At 48.6% G+C, this 17,648-nt stretch overlaps 1 protein-coding gene across 1 annotated transcript in view; it reads right to left on the bottom strand.

Annotated features, from left to right (window-relative positions):
- The window catches only part of ITPR1 (inositol 1,4,5-trisphosphate receptor type 1), a 158,540-nt gene that overhangs the window by 57,009 nt on the left and 83,883 nt on the right, over nt 1-17,648 (bottom strand). The window contains exons 37-42 of the mRNA XM_088061743.1: nt 17,035-17,219; nt 16,685-16,833; nt 15,723-15,834; nt 12,237-12,266; nt 3,085-3,120; nt 1,521-1,571 (exon numbers count right to left, since the gene is read on the bottom strand). Of these exons, the coding sequence (XP_087917869.1) occupies nt 1,521-1,571; nt 3,085-3,120; nt 12,237-12,266; nt 15,723-15,834; nt 16,685-16,833; nt 17,035-17,219 (563 nt within the window). The remainder of the gene's footprint in view (nt 1-1,520; nt 1,572-3,084; nt 3,121-12,236; nt 12,267-15,722; nt 15,835-16,684; nt 16,834-17,034; nt 17,220-17,648) is intronic.

Genomic DNA, 17,648 nt, shown 5'->3' with positions numbered 1-17,648 from the left:
AGCTGCAGCAAATCCTGTCCTGGAGGAGCTCCTGTGACTGACAGCGACATGAGAGCTTTTAGTGCAGTGTTTTATCCACCTCCCTGCTCCCAGTCTGGCAGGTATGGGAGGCTACGTGACAGAACAAGGCTAAGCCAGACAAAAAACCCCCTGAGCTCCATCTTCCTGGTACATGTGCAATGATTAGAAAAGCAACTTGGCACCCAGATGGGCTCTAGGACACAAATGGCTACAAGGGAGCTCTCACTTCACCTTTTTCCTCTTCTGTTGAAGTAACTGGCAGCCATTGTGACAACTGGCATTTAAACCAGTGATTTTTACTACTTACTACAAAGCTAACACACATCCAGCCTCGAGAACAGCTGCTCAGCAAGCTCCACCTTGCCTGAATTCAGGAGGGCAACTAAAGCTGCCCTGAGATTCTCCTTGTGGGCCCCTGTGGAGCAGGAGATGACTTCCATTCCATGGTCAAACAGGTGAGTGGAGACCCAACCAGGACAGGCACCTCTGGTGTCTGTAGGTGTTATGTATCCAAAACAAGACAAATCCCCAGAAAATACAGCAGGAACAAGCATCAAGCAGTTGTTTCTAGTCTGAGTGTGCTGATCCAGGTCTGGCAATACACAGTCATCAGCATTTCCAACTCTAACTGGGAAGAAAAGCTTTGGTTCCTAAAAATTTATCCAAACCCACAGTATCAGCATATAACAAAGTATGAGTATGGGATCAAAGCAGAAGGGAGAAAAAATAAGTGGTATTTAAGAAATGTTCTAATTAATTCAGCTGCAATGCTTGGCTCCAGAACAGTTCTTTAACCATCCTGTTAGTGCTGTGCACCACTTTGACGAGGGCAGTGTGCAAACAAATATCAGATGTTTGGCAGTAACCAGAAAAATCAAATATGGTACCTAGGGAAAAAAACCCAACAGCGTCCAGTTTCATCTGCATTCACACCAGGTAAAGTAAGAGTAAGTCACACAGAAACATCACAGTACGTGGATCAGCAATGCAGATGCAACACACAACTCTAAGTGATATCAGAAACCTGTTAGAAACTCCAAAACAGAGCATCTTTAACATTTTAGAGTGAAGCAGTCGTAAGTTGCAGCTCTTGTGTTCCCAGCTGCATGAGCAGAGGAAATGCAGAAAGGGACCAACGATGATGATTTTGCTTGGCTGGTTATAAAGGGGTGGCGTGGCCAGAGGAGCCAACTCCACAAGCACTGATGAGTGTCACCTCACAAGGGAGTGACCACCACCCACAGGGAGTGTTTTGGCAGTGTGAATGGACCAAACCAGGACCTGAGTTTAATTCAGAGCAGCCAAACACTCATCCCTTCCATGTAACCCCTGAGAAGGGGCCCCAGCACCTCAATCTGTAAATATGGCTCATTTTTTAGGTTTTCCACGAGCCCAGCAGCCAGCATTTCACCACACAAGTTTCTTACATGACTTAGGCTTCACTGTTCAAAAGGGAGAGGGAGAGATGAGTTCTGAATGTGCTTGACTGCTGTACGTACCCTTCTATGATCCTCCAGTTGCCTCTGTGGTAGAGTTTGATCAAGCTCCTGCTGTGCGTGCAGAAAGTTCATTTTAAAGCAGAACAACACTCAAGAGAGACCAACATCTTGGCACTGATGGGGAATAGTGGGAAATCACAGCTGGATGCCAGCGGGGAGATGAGGGAGATGGACTGACAAGCCACCAAAACAGGACACCTGGCCTGTGGCAGCCCTGAGCCCTCTGCTCTGCCCCCCTCACATGCACGTGTGCCAGCAGTGCTGGGCTCCAGGGAACACAGGCTCTGACTGGTGCCACTGCCCCCAGGACAGCCGCGGCCTTGGGGGGGCTCAGCCCTCGCATGCCCATGCACAGACACACACACACAACACCCCCAGCCCACGGGACACACCCTGGGCTCACGGACTCCAACACATCCCACCGTGGTCACTGAAACTCATTTGAGACTGGGGAGGGCTTCTGGGGAGGCCTGGGGGATCCCTTCCAGCGGCCAGGGTGCCACTGGGGAGCCACTGAAAGCAGCCCCTCGGCACAGGCACGCTTCCAAATCCAATCTCTCTCACTTTAGATGTTCATTTTCAGGAATGCAACTTCCACTTTGCAAAGCTGAAGCACATTGGGGTTTTTCTGCTCTAAGGCATCTGAAAAGGTGTAGAATACTGGCTCTACACGGACCCATCAGAAACCAGGAGCCATCTCCCAGACATCTCAAATCCATTTGATGACCACTCAGTGTTTCAGGTTACATTTAAACACCGTTCCACAACAATTACAAATACAAAGGCCTAAACCATCACAAACATTTCTTTTTCTACATGATCTCACATTTATAAACTTCACAGCTCAGAGAATCAATGGATTTAGACTCCCAGATTTAGACTTGGATGTTGTTTAATTTAGATTTGCACTGATTTGGCACCCAGCTGGACAATCCAACAATGCCATGCCTGGATGTCCCATGAATTTAAAAGGAATTTAAGATTTGATAAATTTTCCTTCCTTCTTTTTAGCAAATAATCTGCTTTATGCACATGAAGGACATGTTACCACATATTATCCAATTCCCTTAGAACCAGTGACCTTGACAATGTGCAGTGACCCTGAGCTTGTCCACTGGGGCATTTTAAATGGGACACCAATTGCTCTGGACTTACGAAGCTTCCACTAAAAACTTCTGACACCTCCCTCTCCTTAAAGTATTGACGTTTTTAAGTATGTGAGGCAAAGGGAAAACAAAATTCTGCATTAGGAGCCAAAATGAAGTCTCATTTGCCAATGTAGGAAAATTTGAGAGGAGACTTTTCCCAGTGCCACCCGTAAAGAATAAAGGAAATGGCTGAAAGGAACAGATTTAGGATTAGTTTACTTTTTTTTTTTAATATTTTCAGACTACCACACTGATGCTGTATTGGATTAAGGCACTTTAACAAATCTATTTATTTCCACTGTCTAACACCACGCAGGAACACACATTTCACAGGGGTTTTTACCAACAAGACACTCCACTAGGACTACTGAAACACCAATATTTGTGTGCTGTACAAATATAGGTGGCTGACACACCTCTACAGGGCTCTCCGTTTCTGGAGCTTGCGGCAGCTAGTTGAAAGTAAAACGCAGAAAAATTAGTTATTCCTCCAGAATCTTCCATCCCAACAGCAATCCAGTGGTCAACAGTGAGGGGAAGGGAGCTGGCAAAGCACTTGACTTCAGCTGAATCATCACACATGAATTATAGCTGTAATTAGTGTTTACATCCTCCCACCCTGCTCCTCAAAGGACCACATTTGGCAAATTTCACAGGTATCCTTTGAACATCCCAAACTGCTTTGCATAAACTCAGGCACAAGCAAAAAAATGCAGTTGCAGGTGCCCAGAGCACTTTTGGGGACCACACCCCCAGGATCTGTCACTGGAATGCTGCACATCCATCCCAGTGGGGAGGAGGAGGAGGAGGAAGCCAGGGCTGCGTATCACAAAGGTAGCAGCCTTATAATCTTAGCTTAAAAAAATGTATTCCGTGGATTCTCATCTATAAACATGCTTTACTCAAAATAAAAGATACACGGTACAGCACCAAACAGGAGCAATGAAATAAGGGCCTGAATGGTGACAGCTTTTCAAATTTAAAATGCCCATCTTCAACTGAAACAGATGAAGACAAGTAACTTATCTAGTCAAGCATAGACACATGACAGAGAGCTGAACATTCAAACTCAACTGCTGACTGAACTGTGGGGGAATTGCTGCAACTTCTCGGGAGCAGGCCCCAGGAAATCCCACTCCCACAGTCCTGAAACCCAACCTGAGCCAGGCATTTGTGGCCACACCAATGGAGCACAGACTGTGAGAGCAACCCAGGCCCTGCTGGAGTGCCCAGCAAAGGGAGAGGGAGGCCACAGACCCAGCAGTAGGAATAAGGAGGCTGCACTTCCCAGGAAGGAGCCGCAGGAGCGAGCGCTTCCCCTGCGGTGCTCCACGGCCAGGAAAAAGACCCTTCTCCATTCTCCTCCTAAGGGACTTTGCTCCTGGCCAGCTCCCACGGCCTTTGGTAGTGGCTTCCTTGCATTGTCACCGCTCCTGGACACGTCTCAAGCATGCAACCCCCTTGTCTGGCCAAATGGAAGCAGGCAGGGTTGAAGCCAGGAGCGCAGGAGAACAGGAAGCAGCTCGTTCCTGCAGAGAACACACCGTCCCTGCCCCGCTCCCAGGCTGGACCTGCACAGCTCACAGGAGGCTGGGCACATTGTCCTGCCTGCACAACCTGCCTGGGGCACAGGAAACATCCCTGCCCTCCCCAGGAGCCAACAGCAGCAAGGAAACTGGGCCTGTTCCCCTGCAGGGGAAATGAGGTCCCTTCCTCCTGGGGAGGGAGACTGAAGCTGACGGGTCAAGTGGACATGACTGCTGGACTCAGGATTCCAAACAGAAGTTTCCTTCTGGGAACTGGTACAGCTTTCCCAGAGAAACTGTGGATTTTCCATCCCTTCAAGTACCCAAGGCCATGCTGGATGGAGCTCTGAGCACCCTGGGACAATGGGAGGTGTCCCTGCTCTGGGTGGGCTTTAAGGTCCCTCCCAACCCAAACCATTCTGGGATTCCTGGGCTGATACCCTGACCCCATTTCAACCGAACATACATTTACATTTTGGAGTTGGAAAGCAGCACGGATGAAGAATCAGCATAAAATTAGTTTGCTCTTTCCCAAGCTGAAATTGCATATTCCAGCTCACAAATTCCAGGGCCTTCCCTCCGAGGCACAGACAGCACATCAGAGCCAGCCCCACACACTGACCTGGGAGCAAAACCACTGCCCTGGGCAATGCCCACGTGGATCATCCACAGCAGCACAGCCTTCAGCAGGCTTTCACTAAGAATATAAACTCCAAATCCTGAAATTGTTATTCTTTGAGTCAAAACAGGTTCAAATAAAAAAGAATTGTTGAGCTCTTGTTGCTGTGCTACACTTTGCCCTCTCTTGTGTGCTGCAACACTGAAGTATCACCTCATGCTTTACAAGGATTCAGCAGGATGGGAGAGCAGCCCAAAGCAGTAATCCTCCAAGATTTCTTGTGCCTCCATATATTTCAGCTGTCAGCAAGTGATGGTTTGGGGGGCAGGTTTGTGGAATACCAAGCACAGCCAGGTGAGTAGCAGGACACAGTGGACAGTGTTTGAACTGGAACCCAGTGGGTGGCCAGGTCAGAGTCCAACATCTGTGCTTTCTACAAGAAGTAGGGAAAGGTCCTTTCAACTTGCTGAGCAAAATCTCCTCTTCCTTTGAAGTCTGCACTCCCCCAGGGCTGGCCAATAAACCACTGCTCGTGAGCCATGACTGGAGATGCACAATCTCTGCCCCTCTGGTGACTGGAGTGCTTCCAGCATCCATTCCCCAGCACATGTGTGCTTCCCAGAACAGACTGACTGACTCAAGAGTGGATCCATCCCCCTGAAAAACCACCAGAGCACGTGACAGCTCCAGGGTGAATTCATTACATCTCAATTTCTGAGATACAGATGAGCTTTCTGTCCTTTTCCTTTATGGTTTGGAGGAATTCTTCAAAGTTTTATTCTCATTTGCTTTCAAAATAACAAGCAAAATGAAAGTTGTCTAAAAAAATTTTAGACAGAAAATTCAAACTACTGCTGTGGTAAGAGTGGAAAAGGTTTGAGGAAAAGGAGAAAGATTTTCATTCAAGTTTGAAGTATCAGAATTGCTTTTCTCCACTTTTTTTACCCAACTATGCAGTGAACACCCAGACCATCGAGCAGTGAAAAGGCTTGAAATGCATTTAAAGGGCTGGTGGAGATTCCAGTTCACAGACTGGGGCTTCTCCAGAGAGTGGCTTCAGCAAAAACAGGCTGGAAAACATCTCACATTGTAAATAAATGAGAGGGCAACAATCTCATCAGAAAACTCACATTTGTGTGACCACACAAACAAACATTCAAAAACCTTGTCCTTTTCTCTCCAGCCTCACCAGACTTTGGAATTTTGACAAAATAATGGACAAACCATTATTCCAAGCAGAATTCCAAGCACCAATCTCCTACACTTCAGGCCCAGAGTTCAAAGGACTGGGAGGTGACAAACCTCAGACTGCTGAACCGATGACGTTTTCCAGACCTCCATGCAATTCCTTCAGGTCTTTCTCCAAATATCCCTCTCTTTTGTCCTGGGAAGTCCTTGAGCTCAACACTGAGCACTTTGAGGAAGCAGAGCCAAACTCCATGGATTTGGCTCTGTGGATACACAATGGTGAGGAGCAGGACACCCTGGGCTGTGCAGGGAGTCAAGTTCAATCTCTCAGAGATCCCTTCTGGTCCCGAAATCTGTGAATTCAGGAACTGACCCAACTCCATGCATATGGCATCTCATTACTGGGGTGGCAGGGGGAGACATTTGGCAGAGAGGAGGAAATAAAAAGGGAAAATCACAACTGCAGAGTCAGCCAAATAGCACATTAAGCTTTTGATAGCCAGGTTGTACATCCACATGCGAGGAACTGGAGTGAGGATCTCAAATAAATGTTATTCTGAAGCCTCTGCCTCAGCTCCTGCATTGCCATCTCCAGTAGCAGCTGGAATTCCAGTGGGAATGGCTGTTCAGATCGAGTCCTGCAAGTCCCTTTCCACTTTTTCCTCCCTTCTCTGAACTTCTCTGCTCTTCCCTCTGAGATATCGTCAGCTCTCCCTTGAAAGGCACACAGCAAAAGCATCACCTTGTCTGATTCATGGCAACAGAATGGAGCACAAATTATGTTGCTGTCCTTCATAACTCTTTAAAAATACCACAAAACTCTGTGCAGCTTCCTTGCCAAGTCCCCTTTGTAAAGCCAACACTGTTACCTTGTGGAGCTCAGGAGAAATTTGGATAGGAAATTTCTAGCCCCTGCAGATGATCTGTAGGTGTTTGTCAAACAGGGATTTGACTTGTTATGGAGAAGTTTCAGGGCAGGGGGGAATAACTGGGACCCAGGAGCACCGAACTGCTTTGACAAACTTCCCACACTACATTTCCCCCTGCACAGACGTTGCATTTTTGGGGATGGAGGATCTCAGACTCGCCCAAATCAGGCAGCAGCAGGAGATGTGGGGCAGCACCTTGTCCTGGCACAGGTCCCCCAAAAGGCAGGTGGGATTTTGGGGGCAGGAGCAGCCCCCCAGGGCCAGCCCAGGGCAGGGACACGGCTGAACATCCTCATCTCAGGCAATGTGCAGGGACTTTGTGCGCTGCCAGGCGAGGAGATGGCAAATCTGGCACGAGGGCTGCCCCTGCCTGCACTCAAAGGTCACCAAGATCTGCCTAGGGGAACGCCTTCCCTCGTTTTCTGGAGTTTTCAGTGGAGAAATCACATTTGAACTTGGGCTGGGACATTCCAGGAGCTGGAGACCTCAGTCTTTCCCCTTCAGTGGGAGTGCAACCACTTCCTCCTCTTTAAATCCTCGATCTTGCAGGACTTCTACTGAATACAATAAGAGCTACCTTCACAACACATTTTACAGCAGCAGTTTTAATTAACCGGTAAGATGGTATAACTATTATTTTTTTGGTGACAAGTAACTGTAAGAAATGTTCCAGTTTCCTTTTCCAAGGAGCTCACCAATTCCAGTCCGTGTTAAAAAAAAAGAAAAAAGAAGCCCAGTCTAAAGATTGCAGGATTTCTCAAGGGGAAAAAAAAATATAAGGCAGCCCACAAAAATTTATGAGTGCCTGCATTTCCTCTGCTCGAGACATAACAAGTGAAGCACTGTCTAAGTGCAAAATACACAAGAAAAATGACTGCAGAGTAAGCTCTCTACAAGGAAAATAATTCCCAAGTGCAGCTTTCCAGCTCTGAAGAGGTTAATACATTTCCTAAGTCCAATCAAAAATGCATAAAACAGCACATATTTTGCATGTTAGCCATTGGAATTTTAGTTTATTGTAGATAAAGAGCAGTGAGAAGGTTAATTCAGGCAACCCCTTTGAACCAGCATTTTCAGTTCCCTTTTCACCTAACTTGAAACCTCAAGACTAATGCAAAGAGGTGAAAAAACACCAAACCTTAACTCCACTGAGTGGGTCTGCAAGTGCATTTTACTGGATAGAGCTGCCTACAGATATATCAGCTGCATAAAGAAGTGCCACTACTGAAAAAATAGATAAAACACCAGCACAACCCTAAAAAAATAACTGAATAACTGCAAGGGAACTGTGCTGGATTTGGTTGGGTGGTTGCTGGTCCATACCCCAGCCCTGAGGGTTGGGGGAAAGAAGCAGGGCACCCCTATTTCACCCTGGAAGTGGAAAGAGAGCTGCAGGGGTGTGGGATTAGGCAGGGGGAAAGCAGCAGAACAACCCTATTTCACCCTGGAAATGAAAAGAGAACTGCAGGGCTGTGGGATGAGGCTGGGGAAGCAGTAGAGCAACTCTATTTCACCCTGGAAGTGGACAGAGAGCTGCAGGGCTGTGGGATGAGGCTGGGGAAGCAGCAGAGCAACTCTATTTCACCCTGGAAGTGGACAGAGAGCTGCAGGGCTGTGGGATGAGGCTGGGGAAGCAGCAGAACACCCCAATCTCACCCTGGAAGTGGACAGAGAGCTGCAGGGCTGTGGGATGAGGCTGGGGAAGCAGCAGAGCAGCCCCGGGCTCGGCCGCTACCGGCACGGGCTGAGGGCCAGCCCCGGTGCCTGTAAACATCCCCACCGCTTTATTGGCAATTACTGCTGAAGGTCACACATCAGCAGCGGGCCTAAATTCCAGGAAAAAAAGCTCTTCTTATGTAACTGCTGCCTGAATGTTGGCAGGTGCCCAGCGGAACAGCTCACTGCAATGTGGCTGGGAGGGGGAAAAGGAATATATAAAAAAAAAAAAAAAAAAAAAAAAAAGCAAGCAAAGTAGGCCATCTCACAGCGCGATCGGCATCCTGAGCGTGCCACCTGCAGGTCAGCACCAACGGGGCCCTGCCTGGCAGGCCAGAAAACATTCATGCTTTCCCCAGGACGGGTGTTTTAGTAGCCAGGACTCGCACTGCAGGTGGAAACTGGGCCGTGGTGTCCCCTGACGCCAGCCCTGGCCGGGGAGGACGGACAGCAACGCTCCCAGGGCCCGGCTGTGAGGGACCTGGCTGGAGCACAGGGAGCCCACGGTGCAGGAAATCTGCATTTGTATCACGCCTGCACCTCTCAGTGGGTTGAGGATTGAATTAGCAGCAAATTAAGCTGTTGTGTCTAACTACAAAGCAGGGTTTAGTTCTCGCTGTTGTGTGAAGATTCACACTTGGTGGCACTCGGGAAGAATTCACCTTGGCCCCGAAGCGCTTCCCTCGGACAGCAGCACAGGCTGGGTCAGAGCCGGACCAGAGCAGCTCCAGCCCGGGGAGGCGGCCACCAGCAGAGCCTCAGCCCAAAGCTTTCAAGGACAATGCCCTGCCTTGTGGTTTTGGCTTTAGCAGCCGAGACACCTGCACAGAGCCAGCGTCAAACCCACCCTGCCGAGCTCTTCAGCTCCAGGAGAGGCCAAGAGCAGCCCCAGCACGGCCCAAAGCCAAGCTCTGAGCTCACAACTCCCCAGGAGCAGGAGAGAACCAACACAACCACGGTGCCTGTCTGCTGGGACACCATCCCACCGTGCTTTGGGTTTTCTATCAACACTGCAGCACTTCTCCTCGGAAAACTGCAGTTCCTCCCTGTCCCTCCTTTCCAACGCAAAGGGAATCACAGATAAACCCTCAACAACAAAAGTGAGTTAGGACAACAGCACCAGCTCTGCTGTTCCCTTCCACTCCACTTCTCCAGCACCCAAAGCCTCCCAGCTCACCCAAAACTGTCCAGGTTGTCAGCCCCACACTCGGGGGATTTCCTACCACTGGGTGAATTCCAGCATTATTCCAAAGGATTCTCCCTTCTTCACTCACAAAAACGTTAAAGAGGGTCTGTCACGACTTTCTCATCGCTAACAAACACATGCATCTCCTGGCATTTTTAGTCTCCTTCCTTTCCTGGACCCACTGCTCGCTGGGATTACCTTGCAGGACACAACTAAGATAACTCAGCCTGCATAAAAAGCCACTATGAAATTATGCCATCAACAGTTACTTCAGGGGAGTTTCCCCTGAGGGAATAAGGAACATTTCAGCTGATCAAAACAATTAAATTGTGCATAGTTTTGACAGAAAACCAAGTTAATAATTTTACTAATAATGGAGATTTTTGTATTCTTTGCCCTAAATATTTGCAGTTTCCAGGGCTGACAGGAAATAAATAAATAATAAATAAATAAACAAAAGGAAAACAGAAAACCCCAGGATTTCTGAGACTTGCCAATGGTGCCAGCTCCATCTAAATCCCTTTCCCTATGCAGGCAGTGCTCAGTGCTGATGGTTATACACACACCTGCTCCTTCCATGCACTTGCTCCATTAAGGAGCAATAAAATTCCTTCTCTGCAGCCTCCAGACCAAATCCTAAATTGCTCTGCATGCTCTGGCTGATTTACTGCAGGCAAAGACAGCACATCACAGCCAGAAACCAAAGGGGAAAGAGTTTCACATTATGACTTAATTTGCAATTAAACAATTCAACTTTCTCTCTGAAGTTTCTCCAAGCTGAAATTACACATATACACACGTGCTATTCTGGGAAGCTGCAGCAGCACATCATCCAAGGACCTGGCCTGATGGAAACGTCTCTGTGCTACAGGTTAACTTCTGCAAACCAGAGCAGGCTGCTGGTGTGCATGCCCCAGGTAAGAGGGGAAAAAACTGGGTTTATTAACCAAAAAAACCCAGAGAAACAGAGAGCAGAGCACCTCTGTAATGCCAGAAATGAGTGTGAAGCTTGGAGACACACCTGAGACCTCATCCCAGCCCAGCTCAGAGGTGATGGCAGGGCAGTAAATGAACTTGTGCAACAAGAAACTTTTCTTTCAGGTCAAAATCAGACTCTGGGCTGAAGCTAGTGATGGGAAACTAATTTCTTAGGGAAGGGACCTTCAGCTCCAGCCCTAAAAGCCCTCCTGAAGAGAAAACACCCTCCAGGCCAATCCTGGGTGATATGCACAGTATTTGTCTACTTTAGTGACAATCCATTTTCAAATGGATTTCAAACCTTCAAATTCATTTCACCAGGCAAGGTCCCCAAATATTTCATTTTCAGAATGAAGTTTGTTCAATGAATTCAGGTGATTAACATCAAAATTAACAAGTCACACCATAAATTGCTTTCTGTAGATTTCATTGCCTACTCTGCTAAATAAAGGTCAGAAATGCTTTAGACATTTTAAGCAGCTGAGCTTTGTTCCAAATAAAAGGCTGGCTTGGGAGAGAACACAGGAAACAAAGCACCGAGAGGAAAATATTTCTTTTTTTCCGTGGTATTTTAGTAAAATAAGGTGCCAGTCAATCACTTTCTCAGTATTATACATTTATGCAAATTCCACGCCCACACCAGGGTTTTTTTGAGCTGATGAGGAAGTTGCACAGCAGAGGCAGCTCAGCTCCCTCCGCCCTGCGCTGCTGCCCCGACCAGACACGGCTCCTCAGAGTCCTTGGAAAGCTCCACTTGGGTTAAACTCCAAGTTTTCCCTCAAAGAGGGCTCCTCACCCAGAAATAGCTTCCCAAGGCCCCGGTTCCTCAGGGTTACACACCACCCATCCCACTGCCTGACGTGGCTTCACACCCAGACCCGACTGAGGCTCAGCGAGGGCACCGAAATGTTCTCAAGAGAGCAGGACTGTCACCTTTCTGGGAAAAGCAGCAGCACAATCTGCACAAAGACATGCCCCTCTCCCCAGTCCCACCTGCACCCACCTCCTGCAGGGACACCATTAAACCTCACTAGTTAGCTTTGAAAATAAAAGGAAATAAGCCTTTCCCATGTGACACAGGAACAGTGGCCAAGTGCTAAATGCTGACTGCTTAGTGCAGCTCATCCTCCAGATTTGACCCTGAATTTCACGGGATCTACCTCGGCACCAGCTGATTGCAGACTACCAAAAGTGATAACCCCGTTTGGATTAATAATCCAAGTAATGACATATGGAATTTATGTCATTTTTAGTTATGGCAACTACTCCCAGGATAGACACACAGCAGACTGAAAACTCCACTAATTCACTGACACAGGCACACAAATCAGAACGCTCAGTGCTGCAGAGACAGGACAGATCACAGGGCTACTGGTAAAACAAACACCATAGAAACAACACTGGAGAGAAGAAATAAAATTAAAACCTCAGCATTATCCAATTCAATGGTAATCTGCTGGGAAAAGAAAGAAGGGGAAGAATTGAAAGCAAGGATTAGTAAGAGAAATGAAACACAAATTTCATGTAAGGATCTTACAAATCATTTAACACTTTCATGCTGCAATCCAACATTATTTTTGCAGTGGGCATGAGGAACATCTGCCAGTGGCGGGTTAGGGAACAGACACTGCTGGGAATGCTGTGCCAGGCAGCTTGGGAGGCAGGATGTACCCTGCCTTTGTTGCTGTGCCAGGGATAAACCACGTGGGCTGCCTGACCCAGAGCCAAGGACTTCACCCTTGGGCACGGGAGTGTCACGAGCTGGGAGCAGCAGGGGCTGTGCTTCCACTGCGGGGGGAAAATGGAGCTTTCCAACGCCAGTCCTGCGCTGCTGAGGCGAGTCAGCTGGTAGGCACCCGCAGAGATGGGCATGAATGACATGTTTCAGCACAGTGAAAAACTTGGGTCTAGCCTACACTGTCAATGTAGAGCAGTTTTGTGCCTATTAAATACTCCACAGTATGCTCCCCGTCACTGAGCCATCCTGAGCGCGTGCCAAGCGAGGAGTCTTTGGCAATATGTAAAAATTTGAGCCTTCCCACAGGCTTCTGTACATCTGTGCTCTCCCCACGGGCTCTGCTCGCTGCCGAGGAGCCCCAGCTGTGGGAGCGAGGCCCTGGGTGACAGGAGCACGCCCCGTGTCCTCCTGCCCCGGCCACTTTCCCTGGGGACACGGGCCAGGAGGGCGAGCTGAGCCGGGGGCTGGGACAGCCACGGCAGAGCAGGAGCCCCATCCTTACAGAGCTGAGAGTGTCCCAGCGAGCTCCACGTGGTGCTGCAGCAGAACCACGGGCACTGCCAGAACCTGCCCGGAGCTCTGGGGCTGGACATGGGTGTGGAGGGACTGCTGAGAGCCCTGGCAGAGGGACAGGACAGGACAGGGCAGGGCAGGGCAGCTCTGCACTGACAGAGAAGGATTCAAGGCGACGGCAGGGAGAAATTATTCCTGTGAAGGTGGGGAGGCCCTGGCACAGGTTGCCCAGAGAGAGAAGCTGTGGCTGCCCCATCCCTGGAAGGGTTCAAGGTCAGGTTGGAGCACCTTGGGCTACAGAAGGTGTCCCTGCCTGTGGCAGGGGTGGAACTGGGTCATCTGCAAGGCCCTCATGGTTCTGTGCTTGTGAGCTCAATAAGCTGCTCACAAGGGTGAGTGAAACTCACCTCTACACAGGGACCCCAGGATTTACAATGGGGTTTTTACAATATAAGAGGGGGTTTTCCTCCTTTTTTTTTTTCCTTTTTTTTTTTTTTTTGGTTTTTTGGGGGTTTTTTTCTTTGTTTTTTTGGTTACACTACAGGATGATTTTAAAAACAAAAGGTGCTGCCTTTTAGGTGGTGCCTAAATTCAGTTCTCTGAGTCACAAGGAAGAATAAATCCGACTTCACTGCTCACAGCCAGACAGTAAAAGCTGTTCTACTACTACTCACAGTCTATCTGTGAGCAATCAGCTGCTTCTTCCGACTCGGAAATCGCAGGCAGGCATATCCTGACTCCTTATGTAACTGAGCTACTGCTTCAGAAATTAATGCTTCTGCCACACTTTGAAGATTTTTTAGCATCTTATGGGGTTCTCCGTAATCTGAATGGTGCAAGGTATGTTAACTGCAGCTTCTAGAAATACTGCTTCATCCAAGTTAGCTGAATAAAGTCTAAGAAACTCCTGGAAATTAATTTCCATTCTGGAAAATCTCTCAGTGGCAGAAGACGCTTAAGGAAAACTCTCAAAGCTCTGATTTGGGTTTCACTGGTGTATAGTCTGTACAATATGCACCACACATGGCTTTTATTACTTCAGGTGACCTTGGACAGTGGCTCCTGGCTGTTTTAACAGGACAGGATACACTCATCTGCTAGAGAAGTGATCTATGGTTACACAGAGTCTGCTACCACCCTCGTGCTGAACATCAGGAAATACCAGCACCCATCTGAGGATCACCAATCCCACTCCTTTCCCAGGCCTGACTTCTGCAGGCCACAGGCAGCCCCTTGCAGCTGGGATATCTCAGAGAAGGGACCTTGAGGAGAGGACAGAAGGTGATGTCCCAGCACAGGATCCAGCTGCTCGAGCAGAGCAGGACAAAGTGCTCCAAGCTGATACCTGCAGCTCTGCCCCTCCCCAGAGAGCCTGCTCCCCCTCATCCCACAGGGATGTGCTGCTTTCCTGCAGCTGGACAGGGAATTAATTCCCTCAAGCTGGTGAATTTACTCAAAACCACTGCACAATGGGACAGTGCCCAGCAGGAGCAGAGCAGCAGCTGGGGCTGGCAGCTGGCAGCACGTGGGAAGAGCGTTCCTGGCAGGGCAGGGAGCACAGCCCGGGCCATCCCTACCCTTTGGGCATTTTCCTGGGAGTCTCCTCCTCCCTGGCACTTCCCTGGGTGTGCTGGGAGCAGCCCACACGTGCACACCCATGTGTGCCAGGCTGCCACTGCTCCCTCCCCAGAGCCCAGGGCACCACATCCTGCTCCTGCCTCCTGCTGACATTCCCAGCTGGCCAGGATGCTCCAGGTTCCTCCGCCTGCAGAGCATCTCCCTCCCTGCCAGCTGCTACAAACGATCCCTGCTGTTATGAAACTCTGACCTCTGCAGTTTTTGCCCTTCTTGCTGTGAATTGAGCAGGAGGCAACAGCTCCAAACCCATCTGTGGGGGAGAACTGGACTGAGGCACCACCTGCTCCTGGGCACGGCCTCTGCAGTGGCAGAGAGAGCCCTTCCACATCCCAGCTTCCCCCAGTCCCCACTGCCAGCTGCTCCCCAACACCTTCACTGCAGGGTGTGTTCCTCTCTACCCACTGGGTGGCAGGGGAAGAACCTCAGCTGATCAGAATTCCAGGGGAATCTCCAAATCCCAGTCTCAGCTGCCTGTAACCACTTCCAGAAACACAAACATATGGATGCATACACACTCCCCTGATGGAAATAAAGAACAGGTCTGTACCTACAGAAAAATGTTCCTCTCAACCAGTCAACAGTTGTAGGAAAGGGAAAGAAGAAACATGGGTGGGTGTACAGAGAGTTTCCATCTATAAATCACAACAAGATTACTCAGTTGTACACAAATTCAAGTTAACTACAAACACCTTCTTGTTACAAGGCTGCATGAGCTGAAGAGTCACCTAGACCCAGGAAGCAGGTAAAGAGGTTATGGCCTTCAGAAAAAGGTAATAAAACTGGTGTTTTAAAATGCCAGCAACTGGAAGGATTAGACTTAAACTTGCCAGCCTCAAGAAGAAAAGCAGCAGAAACAAGCTTAACTTCAAATATGATTTGAAAGGTGTTAGTTGCCTAAAAATGTTTTGTCCCTGCTCCAGCCTAGAAGTGCTTACACACACAGAACAGCTTGAAAAAGCAGGAATTTTATTTTCCTTTCCTGAATAAAGACAGTGTTTAACAGAATGATGGACTGCACCTTACCTTTTCTCCATAGCCTCTATCTTTGGTCATCATTTCCCTGAGCGTCTGTAATACCTTAATACACAGTTTCTCCTCATTCTCCTCCAGCAGCTGTTTTGTGTGCTTAATTAACCTGAAAAAAGCCATCAATCAGCACAAATATTCCAAAACCAGGGTAAGATATATGTGCTATCTTAACTGGTTTATGCTGGTTTATCATCATACTGTTACACAACCAACTGACAGCTACACCAGGAAAGCTGTGGAGGAACCTGCAGCCCCTGGGCAGGAAAAGAGCCAAAAATCCCTCTGGCTGCAGGCAGCAAGGGAGCAGTGGGATCCAGGACCTGCTGGCCCTCCAGAACAAGCAGGTAACAGTAAGAAATCTATTCCACTAGGTTAAAAAAACAGACTGGGAGCCATGGAGGGTGCAATCCCAAATCCATCCCTCCCCAGTACTTGGGACTAACTCAGTGCCCAGCTTCCACAACCTCTCCATAGAGCCCACCCCTCCAGGAGGTGACAGAAGCTGGGGCTGCTCTGAATTGCTCTCTAAGTGACCTTGTAACCTTCCCTTTTCCTCCCCTCTAGCTGTGCTGATGCCCATGACAACAACTGATCCTGATGTATTCACCCAGCACCTCACAAACATTCCTGGGGTGAAGGCAGGTATCAATAACTGGATCAGCTGAATATTTAACTCATTTGCACAACTGCTCACGACATTTGCATCCTGCAGCAAACAGGTATTTTTAAGCATTAGCTCAGAGAATACATTAACCAGTCTTTCCCTGTTTACACAAGCAGCTTTTTTCCTCTCCAAGGACAAACTGCCTTGACCATATCACAGAATACTGATTTTTACAGGTATTTCAGAGGATTTTTACAGGTATTTACCAAGCTGGACAAGAGGGCTCCATTCCACAGGGCACGGGAAGGTTGGAAAAAAGCGAAACAAGCCAGACTTCTAACTTACAACTTACTTGCAAATGAAACCTCCGCTTTCACATTTCCTCCTGGCATCTGTGTTCTCTGGGAAGAGCAGCTCAGGCCTGTGGAGCACATCCACCAGCACTGACAGCTCTGCCTGGACCAGAGGGCGCAGGCGATCCTCCAAGGCTGACACTATGTCCTAGGAAACAACCACAGCCAGCTCTGAACAAACATTAACAACACACACGTTCACAGGTCAGGTAATTTCACTAATGGTGGATGAGGGACAGCACAATTAGGTCTGTCCTGCCTGGACAAATTAAAAGACTTCAGGGTTTGGTCAGGTGAGATTTTCAGTCTTGCTGTGCCCCTCCAGGAGGAAGAGGAGCTGTGCAGTCACCTGCAGCCTCTCGATGATGTTCCTGTAGTCCCTGGAGGCGGCGAGCACCGAGTCCCTGCGGGCGGCGTTCCTCGCGGTCATGCGCCAGTTCATGGCTGTCTTCTGCACGATGCTGTGGGACTTCAGGAACAGGTTGTTCACCTGGCTGTCCAAGTCCACAGGAATCGCAATCGCTCGGCTTTTGGCTGCAACAAGCAGAATCAGTGGGAACTGAGACCTTGAGCCCATGAAACAACACAACAACAGGACAAAGGCCTGTGCAATTCCTTCTACAAACTCTCCTTCCCAGGCTGAGAGGAAACAGCCTCAAGTTGCACCAGGGAAGGTTTCAATTAGACATTGGGAAATTAGAACATTAGGAATTAATTTTTTTATCACAGAAAGGGTTGTAAAGCATTAGAAAGGGCTGCCCAGGGAGGTGGTCAAAAAAATATTTGTATGTGGCACTTGAGTTCATGTTTTACTGGTGACCACAGTGGTGCTGCTGGGCTGATAGCTGGACTTGACAACCTTAGGAGATCTTTTCCAGCCTTAACCACTCCATGACTCTGAGTGCATTTTAAACAGGGCAGTTCTCAGTCCCCAGGCAGGGTCAGGCCTGGGCAGGATTATGA

This window comes from Pseudopodoces humilis, chromosome 13 (assembly GCF_049639895.1).
Source record: "Pseudopodoces humilis isolate 2021_Gansu_Grassland_sample_001 chromosome 13, ASM4963989v1, whole genome shotgun sequence".
NCBI classification, from domain to species: domain Eukaryota; kingdom Metazoa; phylum Chordata; class Aves; order Passeriformes; family Paridae; genus Pseudopodoces; species Pseudopodoces humilis.
This window is presented reverse-complemented; position numbering and strand designations above follow the sequence as displayed.